Raw genomic sequence first — 18,419 nt, 5'->3', positions numbered from 1 at the left:
TGTTGTAGCTGTACTAGAACACCTTGAGTAGGGGCACAGCTAGTTCTGGAACACGTGTTCAGTATTACTGTGGGATGTTGTTGGGGCCCATAGCCTTTGCTGTATCCAGTGCCTTCAGCCATTTCTTGATACCACACAGAGTGAATCAAGTTGGCTGAAGACTGGCGCGTGTGAGGTTGGGTGCCTGAGGAAGAGGCCAAAATGGATCATCCACTAGGCACTTCTGGCTGAAAATGGTTGCAAACGTTTCAGCCTTGTATTTTGCACTTACTCCCATATCATTTAGGATGGGAATATTTTTGGAGCCTCCTCCTCCAGTTAGTTGTTTAATGGTCCAGCACCATTCACAACTGGATGTGTCAGGACTGCAGAACTTTAATCTGATGTGTTAGTTGTGGCATTGCTTAACTTTGTCTACAACATGCCACTTCTGCTGTTTATTATCTATCTTAGTCCTGTGTCAGAACTTAACTAGGTCGGCACCTCATTTTAAGTATGCCTGGCATTAACTCCTGGCATACATTCCTATATTCCTCATTAAACTAGGATACTTGATGGTAATGGCAGAGTGAGGGGTATGCCAGGCCATGTGATTACAGATTGTGTGTAATGTTATTCTGCCATTGCTGATGGCCCACAGAATCTCATGGATGCCCATCTTTGAGCTAGATCCATTTTGAATCCATCTCATGTAGCATAGCGGTAGTGCCACATGACATGATTGAGGGTGTCCTCAATGTGAAGACAGGACTTTGTCTCCATAAGTACTGCAGTAGTCACTCATACCAATACTGTCATGGGCAAATGTACCTGCAAAAGTAGTTTGGTGAGGACAAGGTCAACTAGGCTTTTCTCTCATGCTGGTTCTCTCACCACCGACTCTGCCAGCTTGGCCACCAGTGGTGTTACCGAGCTACTCTTGGTGATGGATACTCAAGTCTTCAACCAGAGTACATTCTCTGTCCTCAGTGCTTCTTCAAATTGATATTCAATATGGAGAAATGTACTGATTCATCAATTAAGTGAGGGCGGTTATTGGCAAGCAACAGAAGGTTTCCTTGTCCATGTTGGACCTGAAGCCAGATTTCAACTCATGTCTCCAGGGCATTAGCCCACACCTCAGGAATACTAGTCCAGTATCATAACCATTATGCGTGGTTTGCACACAGGGAGGTCACACAAACAGTAGAGATGAGTGACTGGATTATCTGTTTTTGGAGGGATTTTCGAAGGAGAAATCTTGACCAAGAACCAAAAGAACTTTCTGTCTCTCTCTTCGAATACTGCTACAGAATCTTTAACGCACAGATGAACCACCAGAACAAGAATACAGGTGGAACCTCCAATAATGCGACATTCCTTCAAACTGCATGCATAATGAAAGTTGAGACAAAATTAATACAAGCATAATGTTCACTTTCATGATAGGGTCAAAAGTCAGAAAGCACAATTAAAAATAAGGAAGTTAGGAGTAAAAAGGAAAGGGGGCAGAACTTTAGCTAATAGAGCTGACGAGTTACAAATACCTCCTTTGATTTCTTGGCCCTCAAGCCTACTTTGCTTGCAGTGTCATCATCTCGGACTGAATCCACAGTGTCTCCGTAGAGGAGCTTGATTGCCCGCACAAGCCGAGCACAAGATCGGCTGTGATGTTGGTAGCAACGAGGGTGACAGTAATCAACATGACAGCAGATGAAACTTTGCTGGTTGCACAACAAAATCATAACCTGAAGAAAAGGAACCTAACATTAGTAGAAAGTACAGGAAAATAGCTTCATCTGATACACAACCAGTTGAAAAATATAACAACACAAAGCTGAACACCTTTGTCACAAATCATTGAATCACACAATGGTACAGCACAGAAGGAAGCTATGGCAGAATTTTACGCTGGCAGGATTTTACAGTCCCGCTGAAGTCAATGGACTTTTGAATAGCTCGCCGTAAAATTCTGCCCTATGTATCTGAACTGACTACTTCAAATAGCTATCCAGCTAATCCCACTCCTCAGCTCTTACCCCATTTCCCTGCAGTTTTTACACCTTCAGGTATTTAACCAATTCATTTTTGAAAGCTACTATAGACCCTATTTCAGAAAACACTGGAAACACTTTGCTGGTCTGGCAGCTGCTGTGAAGAGAGAAATAGACTTAATGTTTCAGGTCAACCTTTCATGGCAGATCGACTGATAATTTTCACATTTTCTGCTTTGATTTCAGATTTCCAGCATTTGGTTCTTTTATTGAATTTGTTTTCACCGCCATAACAGGTATTGCAACATTTCTCTGCATGTCATCTCTGGTTCTTTTGCCAATCACCTTAAATCTATGCCCTCTGGTGATTGGCCTTTCAAGCATTAGAAATCTTTTCTCTTTTTTTAACTTCATCAACACCCTTCATGATTTTAAACATATTTATAATATCTCCTCTACACCTTCTTTGTTCTAATTTCTTCAGTCTATCCTTGTAACTGCAATTCTTTATCTCTGGAACCATTCTCTTTTGTACCCTCTCCATAGCCTTCACAAGTTGTGCCCAAAATTGGATACACTGCAGTGGGGACCAAGGTAGCATTTTATATAATTTTGGCAAATTTCCTGGCTTTTGTACTCTAACTCTTTATTTATAAAGTTTAGAATCCTATATGGCTTTTTAGCCTGTCCTGCCACCTTCAAACATTTTGTACAACAGCCCCAGGTCTCTCAGTTGTTCCATCCCCCCTTTCATTTGTACCATGTCGTTTGTATCATGTACTTCTTATGAAAATATTTCGCCTCATACTTTTCTGTTTTTAATTTCATCTGCCCTGTGTCAGTTCATTCCATTAGCTTATCAATGTCATCTTGAAATCCATTGCTATTTTCCTCACTTGCAAGTTTCATGCCATCTTCAAATTTTGAAATTGTCCCATACGACCAAATCCAAGTCATTAATAACCAAAAACAGCACTGGTCCTAGTACTGAACCTTGGGAAGCTCCACTTTACTTCTCCTTCCGATCCAAAAAACATTTATTCATAACAACTCTGTTTTCTACCTCTTAGTTAATCCCATGGGCCTTATTGGTATTCAGGCCAAGAGATAAAATCTGGTCTGAGCACTGGAAAATATTTTCCCATATCGAAAAACAAATGATCTTGGCAAGAAACTTTCACCAGAAAGAAGAAAGTATACCCTACAGCAATAATATACCTCAAGTACCATGAGCCTCAATGCCTCTTTATTAATGGTTTAAGAATACTTAACAGGGATTGATCATGGATGTCATTGGAATATTCAGGGAAGGATCAAGAATGAGAGAGTGCAGATTTAAGGTAATTGGCAGAAGTAGCACAGAAGATATGTGGAGAAACTTGTTCACGCTGTGGGTGGTAAGATCTGGAATGTGCTGCCTGATAATGTGGTGAAGACAGGTTTAATTTAGGCATTCAAGAGGGAGTTTAATTCTAAAGGGAGCATGCTGGGGAATGGCACGAGGTGAATTGCTCATTCGGAGAGCTAGCACATACAGGACAAGCCAAATGGCCTCCTTCGGTGCTGTAACAATTCTGTGATTTTTGTGATTGGAATTTCTTTCCCCCATATAAATATGCTGTTAAGTGTGGAATAAGAAAAAGCCATCCACTCCATTAGGCTTGTTATATTCCCCCAGTCATCAGTCCAATGTGAATTCAAAACAACCCATTTAATATCCTGATTATAGATTCTGAATTATTTCTTCTGTCAACTCAAAGATAAATTCCAAAATGTGCTCTATCCTATATTATTCATCCTTGGCCAGTATATTTTCTATAATATCTCTAAATTCTGACTACCTCAGGAAAATTAGCAGGAACATTCAAGCTATCAAAAGAAAATAATAACTGGTTATTTATCTCACTGTTAACATGAAACCTTGCCCAGAATCTTTTCCAGAATTTCACGTTTGAATCCCTCCAATCAGGTTTCTGCTACTGCCACAATACCATAACGTCTCTTATCAAAGTTACAAATGACATCTTATGTGACTGTAATAAAGATAAACTATTCCTCCTTGTCCTTTACAAGCTGTCTGTAGCCTTTGACATATTTGATCAAACCATTCTCCTCCAATGCCACTCCCAACACTCAATTGTGCGGTACAGCATTCACCTGGTTTCATTCTTATTTCTCTAATCACAGCCAGAGAATCACCTGCAATAGTTGCCCTTCTAGCTCCAGCACATTTACCTGCCAAGGATTTATATTTCGTCCCCTCCTTTTCCAATCTACATGCTGCCCCTAGACAACACTATCCAAAAACAAATTAGTTTCCACCATTCATGCACATTCACTTGACACTCAGGAATATCCCAGCACCACCTCTCTCAACACCTCCATTGTCTTGAAATTGTTAGGCTGATGGTCAGATGTTTATTACTGGATGAGCAGAATTTTTTCCCAATTAAATATTGAGAAAACTAAAGCCATTCTCTTCGGTTCCCACCTCAAATTTTGCTCCCTAGCTATTGACTCCATCTCACTCCTTGGCAACTGTATGAGGCTGAACCAAGGTTTTGGTCAAATGCACTAACATCTCCCTATGCGGGGTCAGATTTTGTTCTGTAATGCCTCTGTGAAGCACATTGGAATCTCTTATTACATTAAAAGTGCTATATACATATAAACTGTTGCTGTTGTTGTAGAAAGTAAAAGCTGTAATGTATACTCAGAGTAGGGTCAGTGTTTGGAAAACGAACAATGATTCAAACATGAGTTATCTATTAATATATCATCCCTTATTTCACATTACTATGATTCCTGGCTCGAGTACAAGCAATTACTTTCAAATTTGGCACTCCTGAAATAAGGAAACTACAAATGAAAATCCTTTAAACATACTGGTAACCATGTCATGTTTCTGTGGTAGTTTTCTTCTGTTCCTAAAGTGCTCAGTCCTTCTGGTTCAATACTAGGTTCACTCGTACTCCAGGGGCTACCTGGTGAAATAGAGAGAAATTCTAAGTACAATCTTTTCACATTAAATACAATTATCATCTATTTGCTTGAAGCTAATGTATGGTGAGAAATTACCGATGTCAGTAACTGTGTCATGACTTTGTGACAATAGAACCTCTTCATTTTCTGACTCAGAATCCTGCCGTGAAAGCTTTGTGCTCTTCAAACTGCCAGCTCGGCGTATGCTTGACAATGAACCACCCTTCTTTACTCGAAAACTTCGTGCCCCCTTAATCTGAAGTAGACGTGAACCTCCTGGTCTTACTTTTCTACTTAGTCCTAAGAAAATGAATACTACATGTCAAAAAAGGCAACACTGTAAACTACTGATTATTTCCTAGTTTTGATCAATGAACTTTGGACCAGTTTAAGCAGCTATTCTATGGTTTAAGCGGGATTACAGGACTGATTAAGATGCGAAGTTATTTTGTCAAGTAATTTTGCATCTTGATCAGAATTATTCTTAATTTCAGGTTGAAAATAAAAGTGACCTCAAATCCTTAAACCATACCCTATCTGAAGGAGCCTTAATAGTACCATTGAAAACAAAATCAACCATTTAAATGATATTGGTGTAATACTAGCTTTATTTCAGTTGAATTTTATTTAAACTCACTTATGGCTACATAATTGGTACAGCTGGCCAGGGGATAGAAGAGATCAACATCTCGAACAGAGCTAAATTAATATCAAAATGTAATAGCTAAAACTTACTATTTGTGATATCAGGGAATGCATACTTAACATATTTACAGAAAATCCCTTTGTTCATCTTCATTTAGGTGATACCTTTAATATAGGAAATCATCCCAAGGTGCTGCACAGAAGTGTAAAAAATCGCCACCAAGTCAAAGAAGGAGTTATAAGGAAGGCTGACTAAAATTTTGGTCAAGAGGTGGTTGGGGGTGCTGTTTAAAGACAGAGTGGTAGAATGTATAAAAGGCTTGATCATCAATGGTGGGGCAAAGGGACTGGGGGATACACAAATACACTAGAGTCAGAGGAACACAGAATTCTTGCAGGGTTGTAGGCCAGGAGAAGGTTATAGAGAGGGGAATCAGTGAGGCTTTAAAGGGATTTAAGTTGATGGCTTTGGGGTTTGAGAGTCAAGGTAAGGCAGGAAACACTGGGTGAAACCTGGCTGCACAGTTTCAGATGAATTGAAATTAATGGAGACTGAAGGATGGGACAATAACCAGTAGAGCTTTGGAATAGTCAAGGCTGCAGGTGGAAAAGGCATGGATAGGGTTTTGGTCATGGTTGAGCTGAGGGATTGTAATAAATTTGGGAGTGCAGGACAGGTTTCTTGTGAGAAACGGTAAGCTTTATTTACAGAGCTCCTGATGAAGCTACATGCTTGTTCTAAGACCAAGGCTATAAAACTCCGCCCCTAAGATTCCCCAAGCTTAGGGCTGATTCATCTGTACATGATCCCCATAACAGTAAGAAATGGTTTAACTTACAATTACTACATTCCTCTATTAATTTTATTTTACCCTCTTATTTACAAAACATCTTAACCCATATTATACAATTATGTACAGTTAATGCCATTATAAAGTTAGTATTTGAGGAGATTTTTGGATTCAGGTAGAGCGATGCAACTCTACAACTGGAGGTTTTTCCATTGCATCTGCTTGAACAGGAACTGCAGCTTCAGGGACATCCCTTGACAATGGCAGTTCAGAATTATTTTCTTCAACAGAGACATCAGATATGTCTATTCTTTGTCGATCTGGCACCTCAGGGGTCAAAGTTTCGACTTTGATTTCAGGTGGAATAACTGGTTGTTGGAGGGCTTCTTGACTTCTGAGATGAGCCACGTGCTTCCATCAATTCTGTTTGCCATTTCGATCTGATAAGATAAAGGTCCCATTTCTGAGACAATTGCACCAGGGACCCATCTTGGTCCAGTTGCAAAATTTTGTACAAAAACTGTCTCTCCCACAGTAAACTCTTGAACTTTACTGCAAATATCATACTTCATTTTCTGACTACCCTGGTTTCTCTCCACCTTCCCCTGTAAATTAGGGGATACTAGACTCAATCTTGTAAGAAGTTGGCATTTCATTAACAATTCTGAAGGCGTTAAACCAGTGGTCACATGAGGAGTGTGCAATAGCTGAACAGAACTCTTGAAATTTGTGTTTTTAATGTTCCCTCTGTTAGTTTCTTCACGCCAGTTTTAAAGGTTTGTACTGCTCTTTCTGCTAACCCATTGAACGAGGGATGGTACGGTGCTGTTTTGACTTGTTTAATCTCATTTAAGTCCATGAGTTTTTGGAATTCAGTGCTAGTAAAAGTAGTACCATTGTCTGACACAATAACTTCAGATAAACCATGAACACAAACTGGCGGTGTTTCAATGGTTGCAGATGATACAGGTGATCTCATTTCAAACACATCTATCCGTTTGGAATGTGTGTCAATAATCACAAGAAACATGGTACCTAGAAATGGGCCTATGTAGTCTATATTCAGTCTAACCCAGAGTCTACCAGGCCACTCCCACAGATGTAGTGGAGCTGAAGTGGGCAACTTCTGCTGTTGCTGACACTGGAAACATTGTTTCACCATTTTTCTATATCACTGTTTATGTGTGGCCACCAGATATAACTTCATGCGAGCATCTTCATTTTCAAAATACCAGGATATACACTATGAAGTTCCTCCAATAATGGTTCTCTTTTTTGCAGCAGGACAACGACTCTTGCTCCCCATAACAAGATACCATCTTGACAACTCAGTTCAGATCCACATACAAAGAATGGTTTTAACTCTTCAGGAACTTGTGCATTTGACCATCCTTATAATACTTGTTCATGGATTCTTGATAAAATTGGATCCTGATTTGTCCGATTCTTTATCTGTCCTGCGCAGAATGGTGAGGAGTCCAGGAAATTCAACACAAGTACTACCTCTTGAGGTACTGGAATGTGTGTAATACTTTCTGGCAAAGGGAGATGCTGCATTGCTATATACACACCTGGACGGTGCGTAAAAGTGTAATCGTATGCCGATAAAATGAACTCTTTGAACTCTAGCAGAGGTTATCAGTGGGATTACCTTATCCTCATTAAACAACCCTAACAGTGGTTTGTGATCTGACACTTTGGTGAAGTGTCGACAGTGCAAAAATTGATGGAACTTCTTTACTCCAAATATGATAGATAAGCCCTCTTTTTGAATTTGTGAGTAACCTTTTTTGGTTGCAGAAAGGGTTCTGGCTACATATCCTATCGGTGTTTCAGATCCATCCTCCATCTTGTGTGACAATACTGCCCCCACTCCTTAGGGAGATTAATCACAAATGAGTATCAGTTCCTTAGTTGGGTCATAGTGCACTAACAGACAAAACAAGTGTAAAAGCTTCTAAACTCTTGTGAAGGCTTCCTCTTGCTATGCAATCCAGGACCATCTGTGGTTCTTCTTCAATAATGAGTGTAAAAGGGCTCACACTATAGATAGATTAGGCAAAAATTGACGTAATACTTTACCATGCCCAAAAAAGACTTGAGCTCCATGACATTGGTAGAAGGTGCTTCTTTGAATGCCTTGACTTTCTCCTCTAATAGATGCACACTTGAGCATCCACTCCATGATCCAGATATGTAACTTCCTTTGTTTGAAGGTGCACTTTTCTTTTTTTTTTAAATGAACGCCAGCCTCTAAAAGTCTCTTCAGAACCTCTTCCAATTTTGCCACATGTTCTGTTTCTGTGGATCCTGTGATTAGGATGTTGTCCAGGTACACTATAACTCGGGGGGGTCCTTGTAGTAGGCTTTCTATGGTTCTTTGGGAAATCACACAGGCAGATGTCACACTGAAGGGTAGATGTATATATTGGTACAGGCTCTTGTGTGTTTATGGTGACATAACTTCTTGATGCATTGTCCAGCTCGAGCGGTTAATACGCATGACTCATGTCCAGTTTAGAGTAGTATCATCCTCCTGCAAGTTTAGCATACAGATCTTCAATCTTTGGGATTGAATATTTGTCGAATTTGCAGTGTTGTTTACCATTAATTTATAATCCCTGCAGATGTGAATGGTTTGGGCTGGTTTTAGCACAGGGATTATGGGTGCTGCCCATTCTGAAAATTGGACTGGCTATATTATTCCTAACTTCTCCAAACGACATAATTCCCCATCTACCTTTATGTTTAGAGCGTAAGGCACAGGTCTCGCCTTAAAAACTTGGGGTGTCGCTTCAGAGTCCATGTATATTTTAGCTGGTAGGCCTTTGATTTTTGATTTTTTCCAAATCATCTTTGGAATACTCTGTCATGCTTTATCAGCAACTCTGGAATTCCTCCTGTCCCGACCTGAAAAATGTCTGACCAATTTAGTTTGATTTCCTTCAACCAATCACAGATTGGCCCATCTGTACCTTGCTCGTCCTGCTTTCTACCCTTAATGTCACCAATTAGCACATTCCTTATATAATATCACCACCGTCAACATCTCTTTGTCCGTTTGTCTATGACATCTTTTGGCAATCTCCACCTATCACTGGCCCTCTATCCAGCTCTACTTGTCCCATCCCCCCTTAAACCAGTTTATATTTCACCTCTCTTCTATTTTTCCTTAGTTCTGTTGAAGAGTCATACGGACTCGAAACGTTAACTGTGTTCCTCTCCGCAGATGCTGTCAGACCTGCTGAGTTTTTCCAGGTATTTTTATTTTTGTTTTTGTTACAGATAGGTCCTTCTCCAGTTACAACAATAATTGGCAGCTGAGCTGTCTTTTGCTTGTTTGATACGGGTACAGACGGGTATACGGGTATATGTTTTTAACTGAGCAGCAGTTTTCTCCAAACTCAATGGCTACGTACCTTCTCTGAGGTATTTAAAGGTGTGTTCTCTGACCATAGTGGTCATTGCTCCTGTGTCAACCTCCATGAGCAGAAACTTTCCATTTACTTGAAGTGTAACGGTGATTAGTTCAGTTTCCTTGGCCTTCAAATTGTGTAGGAAATAAATGTCAACCTCAATAACTTCTGGTTCATCTATATTGTGCATTTCATTTAACTTGATCTGATGTCTGAATGGTTGTCTCGATCTAGCCCTGCCCTGTTTAACAACATGCCCTTTTTTTGTGGTAGTAGTGGCATTCTGCCTCTTTAAATCTACAGGTTTCGGTTACGTGATTTCATCCACAACACATTTCTTTTTAATTTTCTACCAGCAGGGACGGTGTCCCACTTCCTGGTAGCCCCCCTGGTCTTCGTGCCACGCCCAGCCGCAGGTCCCCACCCTAACTGCAGAACGGCGCCATGTTGCACACTCTTCAAAGCCTGCAAATCCTTCTCAGCACACTCCATTGCAAGTGCTATGTCCATGGCATGCTTTAGGTCTACCTCAACTTCTGCAAATAAAAAGTGCTGAATGGCATCATCACGTAGACTGCAAACCAAACAATCTCGTAACGTATTGTTTAAAGTATCACCGAAGTCACTGTTTTAACTTTGCGATATATGTTGTGATTGACTCACCTTAGAGTTGAACTTGAATCTTTGCATTATCACCGATGGTATAGGCTGAAAATGTGCCTTCACAAGGTCTACCAGCTCAGTGAAGGATCTGGAATTTGGCACGTTCAAGGCCGTCAGACTACGGATTAGGTTATACATTTTTCTCCTGCAGACACTTAGGAGGATTGTCTTCTGTTTCTCCTCTATTGTTATTTCATTCACCACAATGTAGAAACCTAGGCACTATGTACTGACTCCAGTCCTCGGTGGATGAGTCGTACGGGTCAATTCTACCCAAGAGAGGCATGGCTGGGGAGGATACTTCTTTCTTTTCTTCCCTTAAAAATCAAAATACTCACAGTCAAGAGGAAAGATGCAGTGCTTGAGCCATTTATCCTCATCATCAATTGTAATAAACTTGTAGTGCAGGGTGACTTTCTTGTAAGAAACAGTAAACTTTAACAGTAAACAGGTGGCCATGGAACACTGATGGAGGGGTGCGTTCCTAGTCCCTTGCATTATGTTTAAGTGGACATTGAAAAGTCACCCTCATGGTCTAAGCAAAACATGAAGCCATGCAGTCCAGCTTAGGAAAATGCCTGAGCCTGAGATGAAAGTTCAGGCTGCAGTCGAGCGGCCAATGTTGTCGCCACTCGGTCATGTAGTGTAGAGCAGTGGTGAGTGGGACTTTGGTCAAACTTCATGCACGCTAAACACTGGGCATCCATGTGGTGGCATGGACTTTCGACAAGCGTAAAGGGGCCTTGAGAGACAGCGCAGGTGATGATTTGACAAAGAGTGGTCCTTAGGGGACAATTGCTGACCCTCGCCTCTCTCTATGATACTGCAGTGAAGAGGCTATCAGTAACATGGAGCCTGATGATCTTGCTGTCTGACCCATTGCTTATAGGCAGGAGACAAGATGAAGAAGAATATGATGGAGGCACCTGGCTCACCAAAGGGAGAACCAGAACCCTGAAGATCAAGGGGCAGCACGACCTCCTCTGCACACACAGGATGAACCCCGGAGAGCCGTTGTTCGTGGGTGCCTCACTAGGCCCAGGGTGCATAGACAGCGCATGTGCTACCTATAGATGAGTGAGAACCAGTGTCGCCGACAACTGTGCATGCCAAGGAAACTGCTCAGTCACATATGCCACCTTCTGCAGGATTTGGCACCACTGGGACTCGGAGGACATCCACTGACAGTGGCAGTGAAAGTGACCACCTTAGCAAATTTCTACGGCAGTGGCTCCTTCCAGGGTTCCACTCGGCTCCTTTGTGGGATCTCACAAGCCTTCAACCACAAATGTATCCAGGAGGTTTGCCAGGCACACAACTTGTCAATTTCAACAGGGATCAGATAAGCCAGGAAGCAAGAGCACTGGGATTTGGTGAGATTTTCAGACTCCCACAGGTGCAGGGTGCCATCGAATACACTCATGTGGTACTCTTAAATCTTCCTGGCAACAAGCAGTCCAGTATGTGAACCGCAATGGTTTCTACTCTCTTAATGTTAGCTGGTCTGCAACCATAATAAATGGATCTTGCAGGTTTGTGCAAGATACCCCGGAAGCATCCACGGCTCGTACACCCTCAGCAACTGTCCAATCCCTGACATCTTTCAGGGACAACACAGGCTGTGGGGTTGGCTCCTCAGGGACAAGGACTACCCGCAAAGGACGTGGCTGATGACGCCCCAGCAGTGGCCTCAGACTCAAGGTGAGAGAAGATATAACAAAGCTCACGCTGCAACCCGGAGTTTGGTGCAGCCCACCACAGGGATCCTGAAAATGCGATTCCAGTATCTCGACAGCTCTGGTGGAGCACTCCAGTACACTCCCCAGGGGGTATCACGCATCAGCGTAACTTGCTGCAAACTACATAACCTAGCGATGCAAAGCAGGGAGGACCTGGATGATGAGGAGGTGGAAGAGCTGCATATCTCCTCTGATAAGAAGGAAGTCGAAGGGGATGAGGGTGATGAGGTCCTGGAAGGGGAGGATGCAGGTGATGAGCCAGACGCACTAGCCAGGCGAGGCAGCTGTACTCGTGAGGCCCCCATTACCACAAGATTCCAGAAGGATGATGACAAATTGCAGTGAGGAACTCCTGAAATCTTCACATTGCATCTGGAAATGTCTGACACCTGTCTGGCTGAAGGCAGCACACATACACTCTGTGAAGAGGCTCATATCATGGAGACACTGCTGAGATACAGCAGATACATGGACTTTAACAGCACTTGATCCTTTGACTTCAACCCCTGTTCCCTTTAGCATCACACCTTCACCTGTTAGGAATGCTGATCCTCTTCCCTATGGATGCCTGAGGGCCCCTAGCTGACTCCTTGAGAGGAAGGGGCAGCTGTTCCATTGACACTGATGGATGCCAGCAAGGACCTCAGCGATGGAGTGCAGCTCCTGCAGCAGTGCAGGATCGAGACCCTGACCCAAGGTCTCCATAGTGCCCGCCCTCCTACCAGTGTTGACCTCGGTGCGTTGGCATGCTGGAGCTATCACCTTAGCCTGAAGGAGGACAGAATCCTCCATCATGCTTTGCAATCTGAGGAGTGCAGCGGACATCCCTTTCCAATGTTCCTGAGCTTGCCTTTGCAGCTCCAGCAACTGAGGTATGATCGAGTCCAGAGACTCGTCATCTGACTTGGATTCTGCAGATTCCTGGCCTCCAGCAGTCCTCCGAGTGCCAGCACATTGGGATGTCCATGCCTCTGCCTGCTGTGGATCAGACAGTGCAATGTGCTCACCAGGTTGTGATTCTGAGGCTACTCTAGACCTAGGTCCCACTGAGGTGTGTGTCCCTGCACTGGCGGAGGGTGTGGTGAGGGCTGTGTTGGGACTAAAATGAGGGTGTCTGTGGATTCCTCTACCACGGTGTCCTCGGAGTTGGAGTTGAGGACCTGGCTCGCAGACCCCCTCAGCTGTTTCCCATATGTGTCTGCGAAAGAAAGGAGAGATAATTAGTGTAACAGGACATAACACGGTTGTCTGATGGATGTTGCACTGCTGGATCCTCACTTGGTAGAGCACCGCCAACCTCACTGTCAGCACAGGAATGGTCCTGATCCTCGATGGCCAGCTGAATTGCTCTATTTTCAAAGTCTGTCGGGATCTTGAAGTCGGACATTCCTCCACCAGTCTGTGACCTCTCCCTTTTGTTCTGTGCCAGTTTATACTGCATGAATACAAGGGGAGAGAGTGCAAGCAGGCTAGGCCAGATGAGGAGGATGCCTGCATGTGTGACTAGTGAGTGGTGATGTGTGTGTGAGAGAGAGTGGTGATGTCCTTTGAGCTGTCAGGGAGTGAGAGCCCTGTGAATGTGTGATGGGTTTGTGAGTGTGCAAGTTGAGAGTGATGAGAAGAGTGACTTATCCTGGCAGAACAGAGATCATCATTCATCCTCTTGTGGCACTGGGTGGCTGTCTTCTTTTGGAGTGCATTGGCGCTGACCACCCCTGCCACCTTCTCCCATGCTGGATTGGTGATCTTGCTTGCTGGTCTTTAACCAGAGTGGGGGTAGAAAACATTGTGGCCAGCCTCCACTGCATCTAATAGGCACTTGAGGGATGCATCACTAAATTTGGGGGAGCATGTTTCCTAGCTTCGGCAGCTATCAGCTCCCAGCAGCTTCCTATCCCTTAGAGGGTGCTAGCTCTGTGTAGGGGCAGCCTTTAAATATAGTGCCCGGTTTACTGAAGGCCTGAGGTGACGGGAGGGTGGATGAATCCAAGGCCGCCCTGCCAGTGATCCAATGTAAAACCCATTTTTCTGATATGGGGTGAAATTCTGCTATTGCCATCGGCAGGCCAAACACCGATTTCCCACCAGACCTCGGACTTTGCCAACTTCAGGGAAAATCCCGGCCACAGTCTCAGCCCAGCACTAATTAACAGCATTAATAGATTCCTCAGTGGCAGTGATGCTGTCAATAGGTTGCTTCAGCAGATGTGCAACCGCACCTGCAAGGTTCTAGGACATTGAAACAGCTGTTACAAAGCCAAACTTTGGGTAGGATTTTCCGGTCCTGCCAGTGGTGGGAATCATGGCCGGCAGGACCGGAAAATTCAGAGTGTGGCCAAAAGTCAGTTTTCTGCCAGCGGGAAAATAAGTTACAACTTTCTTCTCTGGACTCTCATGGCAGGGTGTGTTTCCCACTGCTCCATGTCAGGAACCGCATTTGCATCCCTTTGCATGTCATGAATGCTCATTAAAAACCAAGCTCACCGGAATCACGTTCACACTCCAAACCTAATTGCCCTTCCCAGTGGATAATCAGACCTGTCTGATTCATGGCCGGGTATAACTGGTGTGCCAAAACAAAAACAGAATTACCTGGAAAAACTCAGCAGGTCTGGCAGCATCGGCGGAGAAGAAAAGAGTTGACGTTTCGAGTCCTCATGACCCTTCGACAGAACTTGCGTTCGAGTCCAAGAAAGAGTTGAAATATAAGCTGGTTTAAGGTGTGTGTGTGGGGGCGGAAAGATAGAGAGACAAAGAGGTGAAGGGGGAGGTGGGGGGGTGTGGTTGTAGGGACAAACAAGCAGTAATAGAAGCAGATCATCAAAAGATGTCAACGACAATAGTACAATAGAACACATAGGTGTTAAAATTAAAGTTGGTGATATTATCTAAACGAATGTGCTAATTAAGAATGGATGGTAGGGCACTCAAGGTATAGCTCTAGTGGGTTTTTTTTTTATATCATGGAAATAGGTGGGAAAAGGAAAATCTTTATAATTTATTGGAAAAAAAAAGGGAAGGGGTTAACAGAAAGGGGGTGGGGATGGGGGAGGGAGCTTACGACCTAAAGTTGTTGAATTCAATATTCAGTCCAGAAGGCTGTAAAGTCCCTAGTCGGAAGATGAGGTGTTGTTCCTCCAGTTTGCGTTGGGCTTCACTGGAACAATGCAGCAAGCCAAGGACAGACATGTGGGCAAGAGAGCAGGGTGGAGTGTTGAAATGGCAAGCGACGGGGAGGTTTGGGTCATTCTTGCGGACAGACCGCAGGTGTTCTGCAAAGCGGTCGCCCAGTTTACGTTTGGTCTCTCCAATGTAGAGGAGACCACATTGGGAGCAACGGATGCAGTAGACTAAGTTGGGGGAAATGCAAGTGAAATGCTGCTTCACTTGAAAGGAGTGTTTGGGTCCTTGGACGGTGAGGAGAGAGGAAGTGAAGGGGCAGGTATTGCATTTTTTGCGTGGGCATGGGGTGGTGCCATAGGAGGGGTTTGAGGAGTAGGGGGTGATGGAGGAGTGGACCAGGGTGTCCCGGAGGGAACGATCCCTACGGAATGCCGATAAGGGGGGTGAAGGGAAGATGTGTTTGGTGGTGGCATCATGCTGGAGTTGGCGGAAATGGCGGAGGATGATCCTTTGAATGCGGAGGCTGGTGGGGTGATAAGTGAGGACAAGGGGGACCCTATCATGTTTCTGGGAGGGAGGAGAAGGCGTGAGGGCGGATGCGCGGGAGATGGGCCGGACACGGTTGAGGGCCCTGTCAACGACCGTGGGTGGAAAACCTCGGTTAAGGAAGAAGGAGGACATGTCAGAGGAACTGTTTTTGAATGTAGCATCATCGGAACAGATGCGACGGAGGCGAAGGAACTGTTCCTTCTACATTGGAGAGACCAAACGTAAACTGGGCGACCGCTTTGCAGAACACCTGCGGTCTGTCCGCAAGAATGACCCAAACCTCCCCGTCGCTTGCCATTTCAACACTCCACCCTGCTCTCTTGCCCACATGTCTGTCCTTGGCTTGCTGCATTGTTCCAGTGAAGCCCAACGCAAACTGGAGGAACAACACCTCATCTTCCGACTAGGGACTTTATAGCCTTCTGGACTGAATATTGAATTCAACAACTTTAGGTCGTAAGCTCCCTCCCCCATCCCCACCCCCTTTCTGTTTCCCCCTTCCCTTTTTTTTTCCAATAAATTATAAAGATTTTCCTTTTCCCACCTATTTCCATTATATAAAAAAAAAACCCACTAGAGCTATACCTTGAGTGCCCTACCATCCATTCTTAATTAGCACATTCGTTTAGATAATATCACCAACTTTAATTTTAACACCTATGTGTTCTATTGTACTATTGTCGTTGACATCTTTTGATGATCTGCTTCTATCACTGCTTGTTTGTCCCTACAACCACACCCCCCCACCTCCCCCTCCACCTCTTTGTCTCTCTATCTTTCCGCCCCCCACACACACACCTTAAACCAGCTTATATTTCAACTCTTTCTTGGACTCGAACGCAAGTTCTGTCGAAGGGTCATGAGGACTCGAAACGTCAACTCTTTTCTTCTCCGCCGATGCTGCCAGACCTGCTGAGTTTTTCCAGGTAATTCTGTTTTTGTTTTGGATTTCCAGCAGCCGCAGTTTTTTTGTTTTTATAACTGGTGTGCACCTGGCGAACTTCACTTCCCTCATGGCTTTGAGGTTTGTACATGTAGTGTTCACCTACCTTTCACTGCACTGCGCTCACGGCTTCTCCGACTGTGTGCCAAGGCTGCTCGGGCAAGACCAATGGGAAGCGAAGTCATGGGGCAGAGGGAAGGCACATGCTTGACCAGGGTGGGAAGTGCACATGATGCTCTTCCAGGTCGATAGGAGAGACTTGGCTGGTCATGGGTAGTTGGGGGAGGTGAGGGGGAGGCTAGAAGCTGGTCTCGTCGTAGACATGGAGCAGCACCATTTTGACATAAAAGCAGGGATGTGCTGCTGAGGCTTTATAAGGCTCTGGTCAGTCCACATTTAGAATATTGAGAGCAATCTTGGGCCCCGTATCTCAGGAAGGATGTGCTGGCCCTGGAGAGGGTCCAGAGGAGGTTCACGAGAATGATCCCAGGAATGAAAGGCTTAACAAATGAAGAATGTTTGAGGACTCTGGGTCTATAATCGATGGAGTTTAGAAGGATGAGGGGGGATCTGATTGAAATTTAAAGAATACTGAAAGGCCTGGATAGAGTGCATGTGGGGAAGGTGTTCCCATTAGTAGGAGAGACGAGGACCCGAGGGCACAGCCTCAGAGTAAAGGGAAGACCTTTTAGAACAGAGATGAGGAGAAATTTCTTTAGCCAGAGAGTGGTGAATCTATGGAATTCATTGCCACAGAAGGCTGTGGAGGCCAGGCCATTGAGTGTATTTAAGACTGAGATAGATAGGTTCTTGATTGGTAAGGGGATCAAAGGTTACGGGGAGAAGGCGGGAGAATGGGGTTGAGAAACTTATCAGCCATGATTGAATGGCGGAGCAGACTTGATGGGCCGATTGGCCTAATTTCTGCTCCTATGTCTTATGGTCTTATGGACAGCTGATATAATGATGCAGTTGAAAAATAACCTTGGAAAAAAATTGCCAGGGGAGGGGTCTGAGGGCTTGTGTGGGAGGAGTTGACTACTACACTTTTGGGTCGATTGAAGGAGTACCCAAATAACTTCTGCTTCAGGACATGGAGAGCAAAGCTCAGCTCAGACATGTTAGGAAGACTCAAATGCCAATTGAAGGATTTGGGCACCTCAAGCTTATGGTGCGCATTCTTGTGAGAATCCATTAGGACTTGGGGCCAAAGGTTGATTGGATGTGACTGACCATTTGTCTCCCTCATGGGAATGTGAAAGGGTCAGAAGGATCCAACCGTAAAGGGGCCACTGCTAAAGTATATATGCAAAACGCTCTAAACAACCATAAACATTGCAGCCGATAGGTTCAAGCTTTAAGGACCTCTTTTCTGATCCCCCTATTTCCAATAATGTATAATTTTTTAAAATATATTTTTCTTTTCCCACCTAATTTAAAATTTATTTCAATCTATTGTTTTATCTCTACCTTTTAGCCCATTTCGATCCCTTCCCCCCATCCCACCCCCACTAGGGCCATCTGTCACTTGCTCGTCCTGCTTGCTACCCTTAATGTCACCATTAGCACATTCCTTAGATAATATCACCACTGTC

General features: G+C 44.0%; 1 protein-coding gene across 1 annotated transcript in view; it reads right to left on the bottom strand.

The window, feature by feature from the left end:
* LOC121284720 (protein unc-80 homolog) overlaps positions 1 to 18,419 on the bottom strand; it is a 542,332-nt gene that overhangs the window by 240,570 nt on the left and 283,343 nt on the right. Inside the window, exons 27-30 of the mRNA XM_041200272.1 lie at positions 10,686 to 10,692; positions 5,052 to 5,248; positions 4,860 to 4,978; positions 1,527 to 1,727 (exon numbers count right to left, since the gene is read on the bottom strand). Of these exons, the coding sequence (XP_041056206.1) occupies positions 1,527 to 1,727; positions 4,860 to 4,978; positions 5,052 to 5,248; positions 10,686 to 10,692 (524 nt within the window). The remainder of the gene's footprint in view (positions 1 to 1,526; positions 1,728 to 4,859; positions 4,979 to 5,051; positions 5,249 to 10,685; positions 10,693 to 18,419) is intronic.

The sequence above is a fragment of the Carcharodon carcharias genome, chromosome 12 (assembly GCF_017639515.1).
Source record: "Carcharodon carcharias isolate sCarCar2 chromosome 12, sCarCar2.pri, whole genome shotgun sequence".
Taxonomy (NCBI): domain Eukaryota; kingdom Metazoa; phylum Chordata; class Chondrichthyes; order Lamniformes; family Lamnidae; genus Carcharodon; species Carcharodon carcharias.
Note: the sequence above shows the minus strand (reverse complement) of the source record. Positions and strands in the feature narration are given on the sequence as shown.